Here is a 23,832-nt window from a genome sequence, read left to right on the forward strand (position 1 = left end):
AAGTGCTTGAAAAATGTACCTTACTAAAGAGAAAAGTGATGAACTGTACAGAGACAAGCTAGAGCCTTTTCCAAAGGTTCCTGAAAAAATCTCTAGAATCAATGGAAATAATCTATATGAGCATGGTAACTGGACTAAGGATTTACATGACCTGCTGCCGCTGCCCACCACCATTCTTAGAAGCTGAGCTTGCTTTCTATTTCGTCAGTGGAGTTAGTTTTCATACCAATGATGAATTCTGAAATGTTTAAGGGCTCATGGTCAAAATAACTTTGGGTGGGTCCAGGATCTCCAAATTTTTCATCTTAAAGAAAAATCTGTCATCATTTCAGAGGTACGTAAATAACACACTTTCACCTCATAGTGCTCCTCCTCCGGTCTGGTGTCTGGGACAAATGTAGTTAAAATTATTTTAAACCTGGCAGTCACTCTGCATTTATTTTTAAAATATCTAGGGGCTTATAGCTTATCGGTACATTTATTTATAAAGTAGGGAATTTTCAAGGTTCTCCTTTACTTTCACTTTGCTTGCTATACTGAGCTGGCTAGGCTAGTGCTAGCAACCTGCTAAGCACAGTGTAAAACAGCATAAAACACAAACACACATGCCCACTATTACTTTTAAAAGTACTTCAGTTACAATGAAATATTACACACAGCCTCCAAAGAGTGAGAAACATTTATGATTCAAAGTGTAAATTAATCTCTTATGCGCGGACGAAATAGAGGGTCTCTTTGTTTGGTGCCCTCAGCAGGCTAGGGTAGCTGGCTGGTAAATGCTCCATATAAAACAGCATAACAAGTTTTGATTCACACTTAACAGTCCGAAAATCCCCTGAACACACACATGTATCGGGATATTCCGTTGAAAGTGAGGTTTGGTTGTCTCACGGCTACTACCCAGGGTCCATTCGGCGTCTCGTTGTTAGTTATGAGATTTGAGCTCCTTGGCTTTAACTCCACATTGGAAAACTGAAAAATCTCAACCCATCATTATTTTTCTGCAAGCGATCATTGTGAACGAGTATAACAGTAAATGATGCAGCACATTTGCATCATTTTTAACCGTTTTTAACTTTTTGCTATTTTTTACTTTTCAAAAACAAACAAACTGAAAATAAAGACAGCGTTGTGCATGAAGGTGGTGTAAACAAACACAAGTCCGTTTCCTGATGTCCAGATTTTGTGGACATATCATGTATTCTGTGGAATGTGCATGACAAACTAGATACACCATATGCTGCACATATGGGCATTGAAATTGAATTTTCTGAAGGGTTACTTTAAATATCACATCAATCGCCTCACAATAACTTACCTAAACACAGGCTACACTATGCAGATGTTCTTTCTGAACAGAGGTCCTGGCGTGGATTCTACAGCAGAGGAGTTAGACCTCTTGTCATTGTCTGAACGACTGGGCATAGAGCACTGAACTTCCAGCTCAAAGTTTCATCTCTTTCTTTTTTCTAATTTTCCTGGTTTTAATCTCTCTGTGTTTTTCATATTGATCAAGAAAGTTTCAAGTAGTATAGCAGATAAACCAAAAAAAGCTGTAAATGGGGATTTTTTTTTTGTTGAAATGTTTTTGACAAAGTAGGGTTTGTGCTTGAAAATTAAAAATGGAGGAAGGTGAGTCTCAAATGTTTACATTGTGCACCCTGTTGGTAGATGACCACAGACACTGTTTGTTTAAAAAGATTCTGTGAAGAACTAAAAATATATTCTTACAAATAACTCCCCAATTTCTGTTTCCTGAAAGTGTCTCAAATTACTTATAAGGAAGTGAGTGGCAGGCATACTGACCACTAAATGGGACCACTTTAACTTTGTAAAACTTTGTAAACTGTCGTTCATCAAAAACTCTGTTTGCGTCATTCTTTTATAGGTCAGTCTTGCCTTATTCATCAATTCCAGCAAGTGGAATATGTGTGGGTAAACCCAGCTTTCTAAGGAAATGCTAAGGAATAATTAAATCACTGAAGCCACTGATGAGCATCTCTCAAAAACAGAAACATCTTTTTTTATAATAATGTAGCAATTCAAAGTCTAAAGTCCAAAACTAACCAATAAAACAAATATAGATAGTTATATTTAAAACCAATGCAAATTACATTTTTTTGCAGAATAGGAAAATGATTTGCTTCTTGCAATAAAAATAAAACAGCAAAAACAACTCACAGCAAATTGTTTTACATGTGCTTTGTCTAAATAAACTCAAAACTAAATTTTTCATGACTTCTTTAGTCTCAGTATTATTCAACCCCTTCATGACAAGCATCTTTATTACTTTATTTACTTTTTGTTTGTTTTTTGTTGCTGTTTGTTTGGTTGGTTGGTTTTGCTTCAATGCTTTTGCTGTTATTTTATTTTATTCTTAACCAGCTCCTCATGGGCTAACTCCTCCATCTGACTAATGATCTTGGGTATGCATGCTCCAACACTGCAACCATCACCTTTTTTTTAAATCCCACCAGTGGTTTTTATTAGTTTTCAAGGTAGGTAACTACATGGCCACTCTAATAACTCCTAGGTTTTTCTAACCTTGGTGGACTTTGTGACGTGCTTGAGACTGTTGTCCTTTTTAAGTTTCAATGAGGCAAAGCTTCAGCTTCCTCACAGATGACATGCCATTGTCTCCCAGGATGTCCTGACACAAGATTGAATTCATCTTCCCCTCTACATGGTGCAGGGAGAAGACACCAGAATAAGCCAAGCTGGGCCAGAGAATCACTGAGCCACTTTCATGCCTCACTGTAGGCATGGTGTTCTTTTGAGAATATGCATCCTTCTCTCTCCATTGGACATTCATGGTACACAGACCCAAAGCTATTCTGTTTTCATTTAGTGTTGCACAGTATTCCTGAAGCCTCTTTGGGTTTTTTTATACAGCTGTGAGCAAATTACAACTGACTTTTTGCGTTTTTGATTACGCTGTGGTGGTGTGTAAACTGAAAACTCACTAGATGCTGCCACTGAGTCTTGTTGCTAGACAAGAACTTCAGCTACCAAGTTCAACCACCAATCTTCTCAGGAATCTTGTGGCAGACATTAGTAGCTTCCTCTCTCTGCCACATCTAACCAGTCACTGTTTCTTTACCTTAAAGTTGCAAACTATGATTCCATCTGTATCTTTAGGAACATTCAGTGTCTTTGCTACCTTTTTGTATAATAGTCCTCTCTTGTCCAAGGCAATGATGTCTTCACTGAAGATTTTGCACAATTCTCTTGGCTTAGTCATATATTATTAAACATCGCTGTTAGCAGTCAAGCTATTTGAGTTGACCTATCTCAAGCACACCTGACATCTCAAATTAATCGCAGTGATTGTTGATATCAGGTTGGCTTAAGACCACACATGATTTGCAAATCTGTGCTCTTCTGAACAATTCTACTCAGGGAGTTAAACAATTTTGAGGCTGTAGTAGTCTATTACAAGTTAAAAGATTCAATGTGGATACAATACTAGTAATATTAGTTTTATTTATCTGTTTAAACTGTGCTTGTAATTTTATTGCAAACAGCTGGAAATGTTTAACTTCTCAGTGGGGATTGAATAATTTTAGGTGAACTGCACCATTTCATGTTTTTACTTCTAATATTAGTTAGAAATAGTTTTTGTAGGGAAAAGCCTTCAGACGTGGGACCTGATCATTGCGCAATCGACTGAAGAAATTATGATAAAGTGTTCCCTGACAATGAACTCACATACTGTTCCTTTTCAAAAGACTGTGAGTCACTGAAAGTTTTCTGGCCTTTTGGTCCAAAGCTCCACTCAGGCTTATAAAACAACATCAAATCACACTTCATGCTTCTTCCAGGTTTGTGGGGAAGGAAGAAGGGCAGTGTTAACCTAATGGCTAGGACAGAGACTGTCGTCATGGGATTGTGAAAACGGGAACTGGTGTCACCATCCCCTTCCTGCTGGGCAGGCAAGTGGCACAACTTCAACCCTAAGATAAGAACTCTGAGCAGTCTTAGCTCAAATCTATTTCTGTGGCCTAATGCAAAATCCACAGGTCTACATGAGCTTTCATACCCAGGCGGCTGGCCATTTTTCCTCCACAGCATCAGCAAGTGACATAAACGGAAGCTTTAAAGGGAATTTAGGGAAGCAAATTCAGTCTGTTTTAAATCACAAAAGTCTGCCAGGGGAAGATGAGACAATTGACAGTGTGACTCCAAAACAAACTGGTGCTATGCAAAACCACATATCAAGTGGTTCCATGGTGAGCCAAAGGTTTTATTATCTCATACGTTTATGTTTGCTTTCAATGAATGCAACATCTTGACCTGTGCTAATGAGTCACTGGTTACCTAGTAGATGAGAATGAAACGGTAACCATAAACAGAGGCATTTGGTTTGGTTTCCGTTGGCATATTGTGTTTCTTTATTAATATGCATATAACTGAGCATAATGCTCATTTTAAAAAAATGTTGAGACATGTTTTCTATTATTTCATATGATTGAATCAGACAATGACAGCAAAAGAAAAATATTTTGAAAACAGTTAGTAACACTGCATGATGAAACACTGCAATACATGGAGTAAAATATTACTGATTTGGTAATTCTGCCAGAATCTTAACAGTCAAAAGGAAAAAAATAAATAGACGATCAATGTCAAAAACCTAGTGATGTGAAATAAATGACTCTGCTTTGCTAGATCTTGGGCAACCAAAATATATTTATATTCAAAGTAAAATAACAACACCCAACAACACCTTAAAAAGTACATACATATATATTTATTATGACTATAACATATGTTTGCCTTTTAATTGATCGCATTTTTTGCATTATTTCTGAAAATGAACTCTCCTGACACAGATGCCACATTGGTTTGTGCTTTCTGACTCATATTAACAGAATAGGATAACTCATGTGGAGGAAAATACTTTCTGTCTTCAATCTAGTTTGAGGCAATCAATTACTAAAACCAGCGCATTTGTGGCACCAAATCAATATTTAGCATTGTAAAATCTGAACTTGGTTCAAACAAAATGGCTTCGACAAATTTAATATCCAGATTTGGTAATCTTCCAAGCACTATGATAATAAATAGTTTTTATTAGTTTTTATTGGTCTTAAAACTTCAATGACATTCTGAGCAATAACATCTACTTAAAGGTTTGAGGAATTCCCAGTGAACCCTGTCAAAAAGCAAATAAAAGTGCAATCTGAATCAAATTTTAAGCGACCGTTGCTTTGTGTGCGTCTTTAGACAGAACTCTGAGGTCGTGAACAGCCTACCTGGGGAGCAGCACTCACACTGTTAAGAGGAAGTGGTCCTCCGCCAAAGAAAGCAATAGAAATTTCCAGCTAATTCACCACCCTGCTGAGATGCCCTTGCTTCAGTCTGAAAACAATATCTCTAATTTTGGGTTTAAATGCTCTGTAATATTTTTTTGTATGTAGTTATTGTATATCACTGTTGCTTGAATTGCATCCGAAAGTGGCAACGTGTTGCATGCCCATTGACATTCCAACTTCTGACAGATTTAGATTTAAAATTATTGTGGTTCAACCAAGATTCTTTCTCATAGCAAATGAGACGCTATCGCTCATAATAATGAAACAATGTCAATTGAGTTTTCATTTACATCCTGTTTTTAAAAAAAAAATCAGCACATGGAAAGTCCTTTGTACCCTTCTCAATAATCATAAAAAAAATTGGCATTAAAGCAATTAAACCTCTCTCATAATTGCTGACCAGCTTTTTGCATGCTTCTATATTTAGCTCATTTTCCATCACGTTAATCTTTAGCTGCCTCCGCAGAGTCTCTACTGGATTCAAGTCGGGACTGGCTCCCTCCTGAGTCTCAGCATTATTCTCTGACCATAAAAACATGTTTATAAACTAAAAGATAAGTTTAAACGTAAATATATCAGGAGTGCTCATAATTTTGGACATAATTATGAGTAGCCTGTCAATTAAAGCTATAGTTGGTAATCCTGTTCAGAAACACTTTTTGTTATACGGGGTAAAATCGTCCTTCCATCCTGAAAGTAGTCAATACGTTATATATTAAGAAAAAGGAGGTTTAAAAAAATCATTCTTTGTGGGAGCTGCAGGCCTGTAAAAATTCTAACCAATCCCTGCTATTTGCACTGAAGAGCAGGGATTTGTCAGAGTTTTGGTCCTGGTCTCACCCCCCTCTGTCCCTCAAGTTCCAGGGGTATCGCCTTGTCTATTGGTTGTCCCACATGCCAATCATTCTGAAGCGCTCACATAACGCCAGTGTCTGTGTTCGTTCCTTCCTAGTTTCTGCTAGCTGGCTGCGCACTTCTAATGTTTATGTATCCAGTTAGCTTAGCTGTTAGCTTAGTTTTTAGCTTCGGTGTTTGCCATTCAGTGTAGCTCCGCTGTTCTCACTGTGTACTTTGAACATGGCTGAGAGTCGCAAGAAGCAAACTGCATACAAGTTCATGAGAAGAGGAAGACCTCAGTAGAAAAAAATAAGACCAGAGTGGATTTGGAAGATTTTTTCTACGCAATCCCCCAGAGTACCGGAAGAGCAGGTACGACGGTCTTGAGCATGCACAGTTTTTCAAAAGGGGACTTGGGGAAACTTCTGGAAAAATCATTGACTCTACCTTTAATGGCAAGCTTTTTTTTTTTTAACTTTGAGTTTCCTGTCCACGACTTACTGCGGGCAATGCGGACCAGACTCTGACACCGGTCATACAGAGACAAACTGGTTGGGCAAACTCCCATGCCCCCTCAGCAGGATCCTGGAGGGGGCATGGGAGTTTGCCCAACCAGTCTACATGTGTTTTGTGGATATGGAGAAGGCATTCGACCGTGTCCTTCGAGGGATCCTGTGGGGGGGTACTCCGGGAGTATGGAGTACCAGTCCCTTTAATAAGGGCTGTCAGGTCTCTGTATGACCGATGTCAGAGTCTGGTCCGCATTGCCCGCAGTAAGTCGAACTCGTTTCCGGTGAGAATTGGACTCCGCCAAGGTTGCCCTTTGTCACCGATTCTGTTCATAACTTTTATGGACAGAATTTCTAGGCGCAGCCAAGGTGTTGAGGGGATCCGTTTTGGTGGCCTTATGTTTGCGTCTCTGCTATTCGCGGAGGACATGGTCCTATTGGCTTCATCAGGGCATGATCTACAGTTCTCACTAGAACGGTTTGCAGCCGATTTACCAGTCAATCTACGTTCCTACCCTCATCTATGGTCACGAGCTTTGGGTCGTGACCGAAAGAACGAGATCCCGGATACAAGCGGCCGAAATGAGTTTTCTCCGTAGTGTGTCTGGGTTCTCCCTTAGAGATAGGGTGAGGAGCTCAGTCATCCGGGGAGGACTCAGAGTAGAGCCGCTGCTCCTCCACATCGAGAGGAGCCAGTTGAGGTGGCTCGGGCATCTGGTCAGGATGCCTCCTGGACGCCTCCCTGGTGAGGTGTTCCGGGCACGTCCCACCGGGAGGAGGCCCAGGGGAAGACCCAGGACATGCTGCAGGGACCATGTCTCCCGGCTGGCCTGGGAACGCCTTGGGATTCCCCCGGAGGAGCTGGCCCAAGTGGCCGGGGAGAGGGACGTCTGGTCCTCCCTACTGAAGCTGCTACCCCCGCGACCCGACCCCGGATAAGCGGAAGACAATGGATGGATGGATGGAGTTTCCTGTAATTTTTTGATTCATTGTCAATCAGCATCAGTTAAAATTTTTTAAACATTTTTGTTTTTCGTGTTTATAGAACTAAAATGGGAAACATTCAGTGAGAAACATTTAGCTTTTTTTCTCAATATTTTATTGATAAAGATAAACATTCTGCGTCGCACACAAGTAGCCTACATGAAGAAATTAGCTCATGTATAACCAAAATATAATTTAGGTGAATGTGCTAATAAGTAGGGTAGTACATATGTCTAGTTTAAGTAATTTAGTGTTCAAAATCATAAATAAGGTCAGAGTTGCTACAGCTTAAAATCCTCAAAATTAGTTGATATGCAATGTAAATGGAAATATTAAAAGAAAGAAATGCTTAGGTGAAATCCTGGCTTTGAGGAGACTAAGTGATATTGCTTGGTATGCTCAAAAGTAGTTGTTTTGTCTTAATGTCTGTTAGTTTGCACTGTTGAGCTTGATTTTCCAATGCCTGCACCTGTTCCCAAATGGGAACAGTGTACTTCCACAGGTTAAACTCCATCTCCACCCAATAAAGTTGTTATTTAGATTTTTATAGACCGAATCTGTGCCGGTCATTGCCTTTAATGAAGAGTGCCTTTTATGGTTTAGTTACATTTTGAACAACTTTGTTATCTTCGTTTTTACTGCAGAACTTTTTTTCTTTCAAAGATTCAGCCAAATCAGCATCACTGTGCTTCATGTCTCCAGGATTTTATAACAGAGGAAGTGTTCATGTGGGTAAAGACCTTCCTCCAGTTTTGTTTGGATGGATAAAACTGTTTTGTTTTTTTAATTTCTTTTTTAGTTTTGACAACATAATGTAGACAAAACCTGGAAATTACTAAACTTATAACTAATAACTAAACATGGGTGGTGGTTGAGTTGAAACTACGAAATCCCTCTCAATGAATGATAGACCAGTCATATCAAAGATTATTCACTCCAGGTTTATTTTGATAAGAGTAAATTAAATCCAGATCCAGAGAACCATCCCGACAAGTTGGGAAGGGATGAGGAAAAGGGTCATTGTTCTGTGTAGAGCTTATCAAACAGGGCCTTGCATCTACACCTACTCTATATTGTTAAGGTTTATGATTTGTAAGGATTTGGTGGGGTTTTTCCTGTCATGTGCCTTTTACCAAGGGAGGCCATGCTGATTGGCGCTTACTCAGACATTACTAATCCTTGGATCAAGGGTCTCTTACACATGAGTCAAAAAGTTCCAGTGACAGATTCAGTGCCCTAAAATATCAGTGCCCTTGGTGTGCTTCTGAGTTTAATTCTATATTAAGATAAATACATGGGGTTGACCTTGTTCAACATTCTGCAAATAGTTTGTTTATTAATAAACTCTCAGTAGGAATGTAAATCACGTTTAACTTCAAATATACTGAATGACCTTAACAGATAAGACCGGTCAATGGTTCTTTTTAAAGTGCAACAATGTGCTTTGAAACAAAACAATCAAATCCTTGAACTAAGTGATTATCTCTGAATGATCCACTGCTGGGTGTAGTCCTGCAGGAAGCAGCATATGCAGACATTTCCCTTGACTTGGACTCCATTACAGAGTTAACAGGAATCTAAATCATATCCTTTGTTTTGGGAGGGGGACAGTTTTCCTTGAGGTTAATGCAGAAGGATCAGCACATAGCGATAGTATTTTAGTGTAATTGCTGTCAAAATGTATTAGAGATGTATTCTTTTGTTTCATATGGTAAAACTTTCCATCTAAGTGCAAAGATATCAAAATTTGGCCTATGTATTTAAATACATATACACAATCTAAATATTGAGTCATGGTTACTACTTAAAGTTAAGGAACATTCAGAACTCAATATGTACATGCTTCAACCAATTAAATAATATATGGCAAGTTTGTTTTTCTTATGACTCTCACAACAATTCATAACAGACTGAGGAAATTTTGGAGACATCATCTGACAACTATTAGGATTTCGGTGGGCTCCTCTTTAAATGTAAGGGAAAGTTCCCGACTGCAATACATATCACATCTGACCACTGTCAGGTACCAACCAAAAATGTCTCACAATGAAGCAAAAATGAGCGATAAACTGTACGAAAGCTCAGCTGTGCTGCAAGGATGAAACATATTTAAATGTAGACAGACAGACAGACAGACAGACAGACAGACAGACAGAGAGATAGCACAATAAATAATAGTTGTGCCTGCTAAGTGGTGGAATAACAAATAATGAGATGTGATACAGTAGGGCCCATGTGCAGAAAGTAGAACTGGAGTCTCCTTTTGGAGGTATGGTGTGTTGTAGAAAGTGAATTAAAGTGACAAAACAAACCATAGTCCTGTGAGTTACTTTTTCCTTGTGTATTACTTTTAATCTTGTTGTCCAATTTTGAAGTTGATTTGCATTTACTTAGTACCTGTAGGGTTGCCTCTTGAACTGCATCAATCAATCAATTATTAATTTGTGTAGCTCTTTCTGCATCCACAATAAAGTAGTTGACAAAATCAATATATAACAACACAAAACACACAAAGAGATTACAAAAAACATAATATCAGCTTAAAACAGGGTAGATGAAACTAATTACATAAAACAAGGTAGAAAAAAACAGAAGTGCCATCAAAGGATTAAAGGCCTGCCTGAAAAAAAGGTCTTGAACTTTGTTTAAAAAGACCAAGTTCAGTTATAGATTGAAGATCTAGTTGAAGCTAATTCCAGATTCAAGGAGCAGCCATAGCAAGAGCTCGGCCATCCAAACATTTGTATTTTGTCCATGGCTCCATGAGTAAATGTTGATTGTTTGACCTCAAGGACCTGGTCCAAACAGAAATGTTTAGAGGAGCAAGTGATATTTTACCACTAGGTGGCGCTTGAGCACTGTCTGTAGACCAAAATAAGGTGTGTGAGAAGCTACGCTGCTCTATCTTTACTATAGCACACATTTGTAAAGGACAAAAGCAGCAAAACAGCCTCACCTGTCGGAGAAACATGTCTATTGAAGAAGTAAGTAACTCATAACTTTATAATGCTACTAGCAAGAGAACATTTTGATCTGCTGGGGGTTCTCTCTGCCATGTTACTCCAGTGCCCCACTGCTCTAAAGGTGGTATTTTAGAGCAGGGAGTGGCTAAGCCCTGAGTGGCAGCTCTCTATGTAAACAGAACCTGGGGAATAACAAAGAGAGACGCAGTGTGACATACCAGTCCATCTGAAATATTACATTTAGTTCTTCTCATCACTTTCCATCTAAAATAATGACTTTTCGCTTATTGCTCCTTGGTTACATAAGGGGTCGGGGGGGGGGGGGGGTCAACAGACGTAAGACAAACTGGACATGAAAATGAGTGCATTACTCCCTTACAACAATTACCCTTGTACAGTTGTCTGTATGGAATTGACAGTGTTGTCAAAATTAATGATTAATCCAAGCGGTTAATCAAAAAACGAAAGAAGCAAAATAACAAAAAATCCTATAAATGCAATGCTCTTCTATGTTTTGTTCTTCTTAAGTTTTTGTTGAGGCATTTGCCAAACAACTTGTAGAAGTACTGCCTCTAACAACAATCAAAATCACTCTGTTCGGGTAATGCTATTAAAGTGAATTTTTTATTTGTTTTTTTTATTGACAGGCCAGAATGAAAACAAGCTGAAATAAATAAAATACAATAATGAGACTATTTTCAAAATGTAAGGAGAAGAAAGTGCAAATAATTGCATGAAAATGTAAGAAGCAGAGGCAAATAGTTGACTAAAAATAATTACTCCGCTGAAGTATATATAACCAGAATTTGTGCTTAAGTAAGGTAACAAAGTATTTGTACATAGTTACTTGACACCTCCGAGTGCCAAGTCCTAATGAATAATAAAAATCAGCATCACTATAAAGTTAGCAGAAGAAAGCATGAGGTGCTCTAGAACAGCATGTTCTTTTCTCCTTCGTCAACAATAATGCATTTAAAAGTATGCAAGGATCAGCATTTATTCTGAATTTCGTTTTCAATCATGGTTGGATTTTCAGGTCATGTCTATGTTTCTCTGAATCAGACTTCAAAAAATATGTGTGAAACAAGAAATAGAAAAAATAGAGAGTAAACAAATGAGTGTGACGCTGAAATTTGCTGAAGTGTGAAGATTAGCACAGTGATTTCTGGGATAACACAAGGGTCACAATGAAAGAAAGCAGGAATAGTGAAATATCTAGTTTAAATGTGAGCTCATGTGATGAAAGACATTTCCAATAAGGAGGACAGAGTCAGGATAATTGTTCTCTGTGTTGGAGCAGCGTGAACATATGAGGGGTTGACACCTGCTGTGGTATTGCAAAATTAAAGCTATAAATAGCTAAAGGTATGTCTACCGAAAGCATCCTCCAGTCTTCATGTAGGGAGTTATTGTGGTTTTACCAGGTAAAGCATAAGCCTTCGGGTTTTTTTATACTCTTTACAGTTTTAAAGTGTTAGGGAGAGACTCATAAGTTGAAAACAGATTCTCATGAATGTGGAACACAGTACAGAAAACTACTGCCCAAACTATTAGAACTCTTAAGCATAAAAATGAGTAACGTTTTCTGCAACAGTGGCACAGGAGTTAGGGAGTTTGTCCTGCAATTGGCAAATTGCCAGTTCGATCCCCCACTCCGACCGTCTCAGTCATTGTGTCCCTGGACAAGATACTTCACCCAAATTGCCTGCTGGTGGTGGTCAGAGGGCCCAGTGACACCGATGTATGGCAGCCTCACCTCTGTCAGCCTGCCCCAGGGCAACTGTGGCTACTAACATAGCTCACCACCGTCAGGGTGTTATTGTGTGTGTGAATGGGTGAATGATTGATTGTAGTGTAAAGTGCTTTGGGGTAGTCGGACTATTTAAAGTACTATAAAAGTACAAGCCATTTACCATGCACCATTTAATCTTTGTTTCACAGCAGCTAATCACTGTAAAAGATAGTGACTGTTATTCTTATATAATCAACAATGAACAGTAAATTTGCTTACTCAAAAAACATCACACCTCCTCGACAATGACAAGAATGGACTTTTGGATGGTTCAATCTTCAAAACCTCTGTTGCGGGCAGTGTGTTACCTGTGAAGTATGTATATCAGGTTTAGCTGCCACCTTCGTTGGAAGTAACCTGGCCAGCCAGATTAATAAAGTGTAGCCCATCCATGTAGAGCCTGATTATACGGAGTCAGACATGGGGCAGGCAAGGAACGACTGTTTGATGAGAAGATTCCAAGCAAGTGTGTTTTCTGAACCCAGCGGCTATGACCTCCAGCAAAGATCCTCTGCACAGGACAGATCAAATGCTTGGACTCAAACTAACATGCAAGGATTGGGATACTCGCTGCAACAAGCAGCTACTCATGTATTAGGCATATTTTTTCAACAATACCATTCTTCTATGAAGAATAGAATTGATGTCCAACATTGTGGCTCCATATAAACACATTGGAGCAAGAAAACAACTAAGTTATGATATTTTGACAAATTATTAAACTAAACTGTATACTTATATAGCTATAGCTCAACCATAGCTATGTTTTCATGAACATAAGTAATCTGAATAAAGGCAGATGGTGCAGGCAGGCAGAGATGAGCCGAAGACCAGATGAGGCAGGTAAGGAGAGACCAGATGGAACGATGTAGGACGGAGAACCACCACAACAGGCCGAGCAAAACTGCAGCATGTAGAATAGGTGATCCTCTAAGCAGCAGAGTCCAGCTGGTAGAGCACATATGAGCTTGCAGAGAAGAGGTACCAATCCTGCTTGAGACAAGTGGTGAGGAGCAGGAAGAAGTGAGACGTTCTGGCAACCATGACTAAACTGAGGCTGGTATAAATAGCTGGCAAAACAGGTGACTGGAGATGAACATTAATTACTGGTAACAGGTGGAGCTAATCTAAGGAAGGGTGGTGACAAGAGGTGGACTGAACTGATTGGTTAACTGCTGGTGGCTGAATAGTGACAGGGTAAACAGAAAAGGTCCTCTTAAGTCCAAAACCAAACTAAAACAGAACCATAACTGTGACAATTTCTGATTCAGACTCGGGCAAACTGCCCTGACTGTGCATGTGTGCTCTAGGTCTCTCATCCTTTAATGCAAGAAGACCAATAGCAGGTGTTCCTAAGCCCGTAGCTTTACCAGCGACTGTAGTAACATCTCAGCCATTCATAGAACCTGGCAAAGGTCCATTCTGTGCACTCAGAAGACACAGAACAAACACATTTCCATGTTGGCCTATATATGTAATTGTTAGTTTTTTGTGTTTGTTTGTATATGATTGTTCAATAAAGTTTTACAAAAAAAAATCTTCGGCATTGATGGAAGTTCAACTTCTAAAATTTAGGAGAATTTTAAAACTCTGCACATGTCAAAATGCTTGTATTGTGAATAAAGCCTGGTGCATGTAAACATATATCATGGTTGGATTAAGTGATTTTGTGCCTGTGAAAACAATGTATTCAGATTTTTGTTTTTTTATTTATCCAAACACATTTCAATCAAATCAAGGAATTCAAGCAACAAATAATGCTGGAGAGAGAAAAGAGGTGTTTGTGTGGACTGAGGACAAGAAGCACAGTAAATTGAATAGTGTATGAACCACAACAGCAACTCTGGAGCCGGTTTTGCAGGCAAATTCTAAATTTTTAAGACAATGTTCTTCAACACTTGAAAAATATGTGAGGAACAGCCCGTTTGAGTTCAAAAGGTAGTTTTTGGTCTATTCTATTTATTATGACTTTTACTATGTTTTCTCATTTTTTGCATTCCAAGGTTCTACATTTTTGTAAATGACTTACAAATTGGATGCAGAAATAACTTTAAAATTTAAATATTGGTCATTGTTCCACCCATTCTTAAAATTTTGATCAGGAGTGTATATGTCTATGTTTTAAGGAAGAAATTTTTAGATAAAATCTGTTTCGAGTGATTCAAAAACACCTGTTTTTATTATTATTATCAGTTTTATAAGTTAGGCAATATTATTTGGGAATAATTGGACCGCCAAAAGATTATTTGCAACCCCAACATTCATGAATCCTTCACACTGCCCACCGTGCCATAGTCCACCATCACAACTGCTGCTACTGCTGTTTGTGTATATGTGTGAAATCTGAAGATGATTAGAGCAGGGCAGAGTTCTCTGAAACAAATCAACACAGAGCGTGCAGTGTACTTGGTCTTACTGAGGGAAACAGCTCTGCAAAAACAGATTTATATAAAATAACAAACTGACACAAAACAGAAACATCTAAATGGAATAGTAGGGAGGGATTATTGCTTCAGTGTTCCCCTGTCATGATGTTTAAGGTTTTGACTCTGGTGCAGGCAACAATTACAGACACATTGAGATCGTTTAACAGATTCGCTGAACCCAAAAAACCTGGAGGGTGACTCTTCTGGGTTCTATGTAAGATTGGTGAAAAACACTGGGGGAAAGAGAGGAAAGGTTATTGTTTCGACTTTATAAGGGTGGTTGGGAGATGAAAGAAGGAGTAAGATGAGTCCTTACTGATGTGACAGTGGAAAAGGCCCAGGCGAAGGTGAGCAGATCTACAGAGACTGAGTTTAGCAGATAGTGAAGAACAGCAAACAGGCTGAAATCGAAGGCAACCAGACTTTCGCCTGAGCAAAAGTCTGGTTACCTTCGATTTCAGCCTGTTTGCTGTTCCGATGACCTGGATAACTGAGAATTTGCATGTAGTGAAGAAGAAGAATTTGGCGATACTGTCTCCCTGTTACTTCTTTCCAGCAATGAGATTGCAGCAGACTAGATGGTGTTGGAGGGTGGACAGGCAGGCGAGCTCGAGGTAAGACCCCATCCACACAAAGATGGGTTTGGCTGTATCCAACAAACTTTTTAGTTGGACAGAGGGTCCTGTCTAGAAGAAGTGGCCATAAAATCAACAACAGTTGAAACTGGATCCTACAATAGGAAATTTTGAATCCACCTCTTGTGGCGACTTAGTCTAGGACACCCTTATCTGCATAACCGGCTACAACATCATGTGTTTGTGGATGCGAGCAAAAGTAGACCTTACCTCTCTCCTAACACGCATGCGTAAACACAATTAAAAATGGCAGACTTCGGAGTTGCGGTTGTGCTTTAGACACCATTAAATTTATTGTGGATTTTGCACTAACACACTTTGCTTCTCTACTACATTTGTGTAGACCACCTTGTCGTGCACACAAATGCTGTAGAGGAGCAGTAGAGGATCCGTTATTCTCACAACAATAAGTAACGAGAAACGCCATGATTTATTTCACGTTTCTTAAAGAATGATGATAGAGGGGAAAAGTGACCTTCAGAAACGCTCAGCACTATGTTCTAATCTTTCAGCAGTGTTGCCAGTGTTATGGAAATATATAATCATTTACCAGCTCAGCCTTTCAAAAAATGTTTTACTTCTTCTGGTAATGTAACAGAGAAAGTTCTGAATACTGGAAGTTCACCTGTGTTTTTCTCTGAGGTTTTTAACAAATTCCTCCTTTAGTGGTGTATATTTGTATTCTATTGAGCTGCAGCAAGGGATTACCTTACAACACTGTATGGATTTCTAATGTAATTTAATGAGCGGTAATACATGAAACAAGTTCAAAAGGAGCACCAGAACATGCTAAAGAGCCAAATGTTATCATTGAAGATGTTAATCTGCAGCAATCATTTTGAGCCAATTTGTAATATAAATCCTATGGGCTGGTTGACTCACTCAGTTAAGAGGCTTACCCTGAAATTTTTAAGTCCCAATTACACGTCCCATATGGAAACACAGATTAGCTCTACCCGCCACCAAGGCCACATAACTGTAGTGCCAAATCAGAAACTTTAACTTAATGTTAACTTTAGCCTTCTCACTATAGCTGAAGGTGAAAAATGTGTTTTTAATGAACCCAATTTAACCACTTATACTCACTGTGCCTGCAACTGCAGTGCAGCCTATGCTATTATCATGACTGCCATGTTTCCACACAGCACCAGTCGGAAGAGACAGGAAAAAAAGAGATCACTCGGCAGGCATGAAAAATACATTGAACTGGTAAGTGATCTTTGTCAATTCATCGATTTGCATGCATTCCAAACCTGCATGCACAATCATAGTGCAAGCATGTCATGTAACTAGTTAAGGCAATTCAAACAGAATATGTCACTCACAAGTCACTAACATACGTATATAGAAACAAATTAAATAGAAAAAAAAACTCAACAGGAACATTAACAGTTGAGCACCAGTTTAGACTAAAGACAAAGGTTGTACTAATCATCGCTTTGAATTCATCAGAGTCAAACTCAAGCTAACACAAATACAATATCTTGCAACTCAAATCATCACCCAGTCTGATCATTATTGTAGTCATTTTCATCGTAGTTGTATTATTCAGTAAAATGTCTGACAAACTAGATAAAAAAGTTTTAACATTCTGCTAAAAGTTACTTGCAAGCTGATCTTATCTGACTCATTTTAAAACCCATAGCAGTCACTTTTTGTCCTTGCTGCTTACCCACTGTCTAAGGATCATAGGCCGTGATTTAATTTCAGCCCCTTACTTGATTGGATTAGGTGTCTGACAATGCATATGGTTCACAAAACTGATCAAGTTACACGTGTGGTGATATATTTTGAATAGGTCTGAAAGCATCAAGAGAAAATGGAAGACCTGGAGATGCAGCCCTAAAAATAAAACTGAAATAAAAAGAAAATCCAAAAAAAAAAAGACATTATGGCATGAGCCCAATTGTTTGACTGACAAGTGAACTTTGGAAGGAACAGATCTGGAACAACACTGTCGTGAATGCTTCCCACCAAATTTGCCGCCAGAATGACAAATGTAGGGATCTCGAGGACTCTTGCTTGAACTCTAAACCAGCTGGGCACAAACTCTCAGCCAAAGCAAGTGCATTTCCCAAAGGAGGTTATATCACAATTGCTGCCAAAACAGTTTGCTCATGACAGCAGAGTTCAGCTACACATGCTGGTATTGCACATATGGGAACATTTTTAACTCAAGCCTGTTGGGGTAGCCGCTTGTGGCTAGACCTTGTGGTAGTCACACCAGTTTAACTGAAGTCATACTGCCAAGTATGGTTAAAATCACAGCAGATGATTTGAAGCTGATGCAGCCATGTCTTTGTAAAACGAGCATCTGAGCCTTCTGGTTAGCTCTTGGTGTGCTCTAGAAGATGGTAAAATCAGTCTGCTTCAATGTTATTGTCTGAGTAATACTTTCCAAAGATGCTGAGAGGAGTTTGATGAGCTTTTTCCTGCTGTCCTTATTCCTGTTTAAAGGTTGTGGCTAACCAAGTTGGGTGGGACCCTGACGTTCGATTACTTTGCGACTGGCACAAAGTCAACAAAGTCAAAAACTGCCACATTCCTCTGAGACTGCTGCGATGACAATGTGGTAGATTATAAAGACACAATGCCATTTTCATCTTTTTTTTACTACATGTACAAAGCAATAATTTCACAATCTCTTTCAGTGTCAAAAATTATTATTGGGTGTACATACACATTAAATGTATATATTTGCCATTTACTCCAAGTTTATATATTTAATGTCTGTAAGTTGTGAGTGGGTAAACCTGAAGTCAAATCCCTTGTCTGCACACAAACTTCACCAATAAAGCTGATTCTGATTTTGAAAAGAAATATTTAATGACAACTCAGATTTCTTTTTATTATTATGATAACAAAATAAAGGTAAAACAGGAAAAACATTAAATTGTGTGTTTTAAACCGTCAGTCCCCTTTTTTTTTGTCTTTAAAGCTCAAAAGAATGGTAAATAGCATATAAATTATACATTTGCAAGCTTGCTGACAAAAACACGTTTATACACTATTTTGCTGTCTCTTGCAGGTTACACTTTGCCTTTTCTCTAACATGCACAGTGTACATTTGGAAGACTTGAGGTTGAGTTTGCTTCCAAAAGGCACTTTAACATGCAGCATGAGGAAGCCAGTAGTTGTTTCAACTGGCAAAGGACCACTCCTGCATTTTTTTTTTTTTTTTTACATTTTGAGTTTTCTAAGGGGCTAATGTAACACAATTGTAATGTCACACATTATTTTACTATGGCAAAACATGTACGTTTAGAAAAAAATTGTTAGGAAGGTTAGGTCCTGCATTTAACACCTTGCTAGGGGCGTTTCTGCATGGACCTTTTTGGTGTTCTCCCTGATTACTCCCTCTTTCTCTCGCACTGCAAACCCATACATGTGAGGTTAGTTGGTCTGTCTAAATTGCCCTAAGGTGTGTGCATTGTTATTTGTCTGCAAGTTTCTCTGTGATAGACCGGTGACCTTTCCGATATGTATCCCTTTTCTCATTTTTGAACACAGAAGATGGATAGCAGCCCCCTGTAAGAATTAAGCAGGATAAAAAGAAGAGTGGCTGGTTTCAGAAGTGAAAGATTTTAAATCTGAGTCTGTTTACTCTTTAGCAAGATGTTTTACTAAAGTTTCCCAACTAATTTAAATGTCTTGACAAAACTTGATACCTAGAAAAATCTAAGCGAAATCCCACGGTCGTTCATTTAGGTGTGATGTTACAGTCTCAACCTGGCTGGGAAGACTGTAAGAGTTCCTTCTAGAGATTTGTTTTAAGTTATAGCACATTAACTTCCTCTATGGAATTACAACCTTAAGCAACAAAGATATTGCTACCCTGTACCAACACTACAGAAGCAAGTGTTTAGTTAATGAAAGAAATGCTCAATTAATTTCTCTCTGGGCCAATGAAATTTCACATCAGACTTGGCTGCCTAAGAAAATTTAAGCTAACTGCTTATCAGTGAGTATTAGGAAACAGTTTTTCTTGTTAAAAAATATACTGTTTGTGGCAAAAAATGTTGCATGTATTGCTACACACCTGCTGCTGTGCTGTGACCTTCACACCTGAGTGTCATCACCATGATCAGCAGCTGCTGCCATATAAAGACGGACCCTCCACCTGCACGGCATCAGATTGTTGTCTAACCCCAGTGGTAGCACTTTCAAGCCATTTGTTCGGGTCGAGTCATGTTTGCCTGAGCCAAGTTGAAATATTTCTAACCTGCCTGTTTCCTTCGTTGTCCAGTTCCTCTTCCTGAACCTGCTTCCTCACCTACCACCTAGGATTCCCTGGCACCCATTACAAGGATTACCCTAACCGCTGACTGAAGGTACAGATTTGACCGCTGCCTGTCTGACCAAGAGAACCGCAAAACAAATTCAACCTAACCTTGCCAAATGCTCATTCTCTGCATCCATCCGTGCCTGAAGTGTGACAAATACAATGAACTATTGTCACTCTATTCCAAAGTTGGGGATGACTGCTGTTTTTGGGGTTTTTATGCCATGAGTCTAGTTTAGAGAATGTCACTGTCATAGTTGGTAAGAAAAAAATGGAAAATGTTGCCATGACCATGCCACCTTGAGGCCACCAGATTTATTACCACATAGTTAACCTACAGCTTTTTTCTGTTATCTATTATCAAATCTATTTTATCTCCAAATTGAAATATTTATTACATGAGAACTTGCTGTGTACAGCCATTTAAATAGAAATTTATATTTTAGGTTTGACTAAAATTACCAGGAATGGTAAAGAAACAGGCTGGACAGTGGCGCAGTGGGTAGCGCTGTTGCCTTGCAGCAAGAAGGTCCTGGGTTTGAGCACACCCCTGGGTCTTTCTGCATGGAGTTTGCATGTTCTCCCTGTGCATGCGTGGGTTCTCTCCGGGTACTCTGGCTTCCTCCCACAGACCAAAAACATGACTGTTAGGTTAATTGGCTTCTCTAAATTGTCCTTAGGTGTGAGTGTGTGCGTGAATGGTTGTTTGTCCTGTTTGTCTCTGTGTTGCCCTGCGACAGACTGGCAACCTGTCCAGGGTGTACCCCGCCTCTTGCCCAGTGAATGCTGGAGATAGGCACCAGCAACCCCCGTGACCCCATGAGGGATAAAGTGGTTCGGAAAATGGATTGATGGATGGTAAAGAAACAATGTCCCTTTATTTTTTGTTTATAGTGTCCTGTCTGCCAATGTGGCCTTAAGAATTGTTGTCTTACTGCCAAAAAGAGCCCAACAGATTTTACTTTCACATTAGTGCTTCACATTAGTGCTTTCGCCATAGTGCTCAGCTTTATTTATATGTAATAGTAATATCATCTTTATTGTCATTGAAACATACATTACAACAAAATTTGTTCTCTGCTTTTAACCATGTGCGGCACCCAGGAGGAGTTCTGGGGCTAAGGGTCTTGCTTAGGGACCCAGAATGCAGGCACTGGGGGATCAAACCGGGTACTTGCATCCTTCTCTGTGTGCAAGCGCGCTGCTCTAACCACTAGGCCTTGCCCAGGGGCACATCAACATGTGACAAGGGGAAGCTGGAATCAAACCCACAACCTTCTGACTGCCAGACAACTACTCAACCCATCAAGCCACAGTCACCCCTATATATGAAAGAAGCTTTATTAGATTTTATGCTGGGACTATTTCATGTTCAATGGACACAGGAAGGTAAAAGAGGAAAAAAAGGGAGAGAAACAGATGAGACAAAATGCTAAAAGGGAGAAAAGGTGAAAGAGAAAGAGGAGCATCTGCTTCTGCACCTGCAAAGAGAGATATAAAAAGACAACAAAACCAACCGAAAATATATTACAGGTACAAACAACCAACACCTACCATTACTGAAGAAGATACAGGATTAATTAATACAACATGTATGAAGTGACAGCTAATGATAATAATAGGGGCTTTCTGTATAAAACTGAATATGTAAGTACCTGAATCTAAGCACCTGTAGGTGTTCTTTTGAGAGTGCACTTGTGTTTTTAAGTTTTATCCATAACAAAAATGTTCACTAGTGGTTGGGAAGAGCCAAAGACCCACCCCCAGAGCACTGAGGCAGATGCCAGGGGAACCAAAACCCCCGATGCCCAAAGGGATCCCCAGAGCAAAGGTGCCCAAGAGAGGCCAACACAGAGAAAGCTGCCTCCCCCACCTGAGGAAAGAAGGGAGATGAGCCACAGGAACCCCCCCCCCCAACAGCCACAACGCCAAAGCCCCCGGAAGCCGTGGGTACGAGCCGCGAAGGGGTTTGAATGGGCAGTTTAAACCCAATCTGACAAATAGACAAACAGAAAACCACATACAGTCACATTCACACATTGCCACCCTAGTGCCCCCACATGCAAACACTCAACACACACATCCTATATTCCCAGGTCCAGGCACCGGCACCCCTGAGGGATATCCATCCCCCGGATATGGAAGGTGAACCCTAACATCAAGATGGGGGGAGGGGGGGGACCACCTCAACCCAACCTACCCGATTCATGCACCAGTACTAACTCCCCAACCCATCCCAGACCAGACGACCCACAGGCGCGTCCACCTTGAGATAGGGCCAACATGAAGCTGAAAGGGCAACGAACCAGAGTCCGTCCCACAAACCCTGAGGTTCTACCTCCCCCACACCCTGCTCTCCATACCTGAGCCCCCCCCCCCCCCACCCCCCATATTATAGGGGAGAGCAAAAGCGCCGGCCCCAGTCCCAGCCGATCATCCAGACCCAACGTCCACCACCAGATGACCCTGTTCCTCCTCCAGGCCCTGGACTCTGGGTGGCAATTGGAGGACAGGGGTGTGAAAAAGACCCCCGAGCCTTCCTCCGCCTGCTCAAATGTTGTTGCATATTGTTTTCAAGTGTGTTTAAAACTGATAGGGCCAAAAAAGGGGGTCCACCTCTCTCGCCCTCTCAAAGGTAACAGGTGCCAGCGCACCCCTCCACCCCCCATGTACCCTACCCATAATCCTCAATGTCTGAATGCGAGTGAGGCCAGAGTAAGCAACCAGGGGTGAGGCCTACACAATAAGCCCCCCCCCACCCCGATGTCTTACCGCCACCTCACAATTAAAGCTCTACAAATAGGTGTGTTCTGAGAATGTTATAAATGGAAGTGTCTAAGATGTATAGTAAAATTGGGGTCAAGGACGTCACCAGACAGCAGGCTTCAGAAATCCTCACCTCTCCCCAGCGATGCCCCCACCCCCCAAGGTCCTACATGTGTGGCATTGTGATGGAGCAGGCAAATGGAGGTGTCTGGGGATGGGTAGGAATGACTGGGGTGCAACATGCCCTCCCAATAAGTCAGCTACCTTGCTGACTTCATCTGGTGAGGGAGGCTCGGCCAGCCGCACCACCATAGCCCGCGGGCCCAGAGATAGCTGGTAGAGCTGGATACAGAGCCCTCCAAGGGGGGCGGGGGGTATTGTTTAAACAATTAACAACCCCCCCCCCCCCCAATCATGGAAAGAAAAATGTAATTAAACCCACCCCAACACTAACATTCAAACAACTCCACACCAAATATGACAATAGACACCCAGGCTGGGTTCCCCCCCACCCCCTCCTTCCCATCTCCCCACTAACGGAATGGGGGGATGGGATGTTAATGTTCATACCCCCCTCCCAGCTCGACAGGTCCCAAGACCCTCCAGAGTGCCAGAGGCCCCAGGAAGGGCCAGACACCTGGGCACACACCGGCCCAAACTCCAGCGACATACTCCACAGAACCCAAGCCCCCAAGGCAATGCTAGGACACCCGCCCAAGGACGACACACCCTAGGAACCAAGAGCCCCGGACCCAACCCAGACCCACCCAATGGCAGCCCAGCTGCCTGGCCAGTAACCCACGTCCACCATCGCAGAACCCCCCAAGAGCAGTGCAAGCGGCTTTTGGAGACTGCCCTTGGGACACCCAAGCCCCGCCCAGGCGGGGGCCACAGTTCCCAGCATCCGGACCCACCAGACACCCCACTTCAGGCACCCCCTGAATCAGCCACCATGCCCTACAGGACACATCCCACAGCCCCCCACTCCCGCTAAGTGATGGAGCCGATCAAAGGAGCTCATAGAGTTCGATCTATGTCTCTTTATTTTAAGCATATTAAGCATCTCGTATTACTTGGTGTAAGCTCAAAAATAGCACTAAAAGAGAAGCTGTTTGGTCATGTGTTTCCAAATTCCAGACATTTCAGTCATCTGCCACAAACATCCAGACAGGAACTATGAGTGTTTTTTTACGACCGTAAACTTTGAGTCATGCTCCAACTCTTCAGTGGCCTATAAAGAGATTGAACCAACTAATTTTCCTAACACAGCTCATTAAATTAAGTTTTCACTTAAAGGTGCTGTTATCGAATCAACCCTTGATC

General features: G+C 40.7%; 1 protein-coding gene across 1 annotated transcript; it reads left to right on the forward strand.

Moving 5' to 3' along the window:
* Window positions 1–22,583: 22,583 nt before the first annotated feature.
* On the forward strand, window positions 22,584–23,503 carry LOC118564239 (acidic proline-rich protein PRP25-like). The gene is made up of 2 exons (XM_036141660.1): window positions 22,584–22,727; window positions 23,099–23,503. Exons 1-2 carry the CDS (start codon window positions 22,584–22,586, stop codon window positions 23,501–23,503), a joined length of 549 nt encoding a protein of 182 aa, XP_035997553.1.
* The last annotated feature ends 329 nt before the right edge of the window (window positions 23,504–23,832 follow it).

Source organism: Fundulus heteroclitus, chromosome 9 (genome assembly GCF_011125445.2).
Source record: "Fundulus heteroclitus isolate FHET01 chromosome 9, MU-UCD_Fhet_4.1, whole genome shotgun sequence".
NCBI lineage: Eukaryota > Metazoa > Chordata > Actinopteri > Cyprinodontiformes > Fundulidae > Fundulus > Fundulus heteroclitus.

Excerpts from the sequence above, each read along its gene's own strand:
- LOC118564239 (XM_036141660.1), top strand. The coding sequence starts at position 22,584 with ATGTATAGTAAAATTGGGGTCAAGGACGTCACCAGACAGCAGGCTTCA. Across the intron at positions 22,728-23,098 it reads ATGGAGGTGTCTGGGGATGG|GTCCCAAGACCCTCCAGAGT; the intron begins GTAGGAATGACT and ends CCAGCTCGACAG.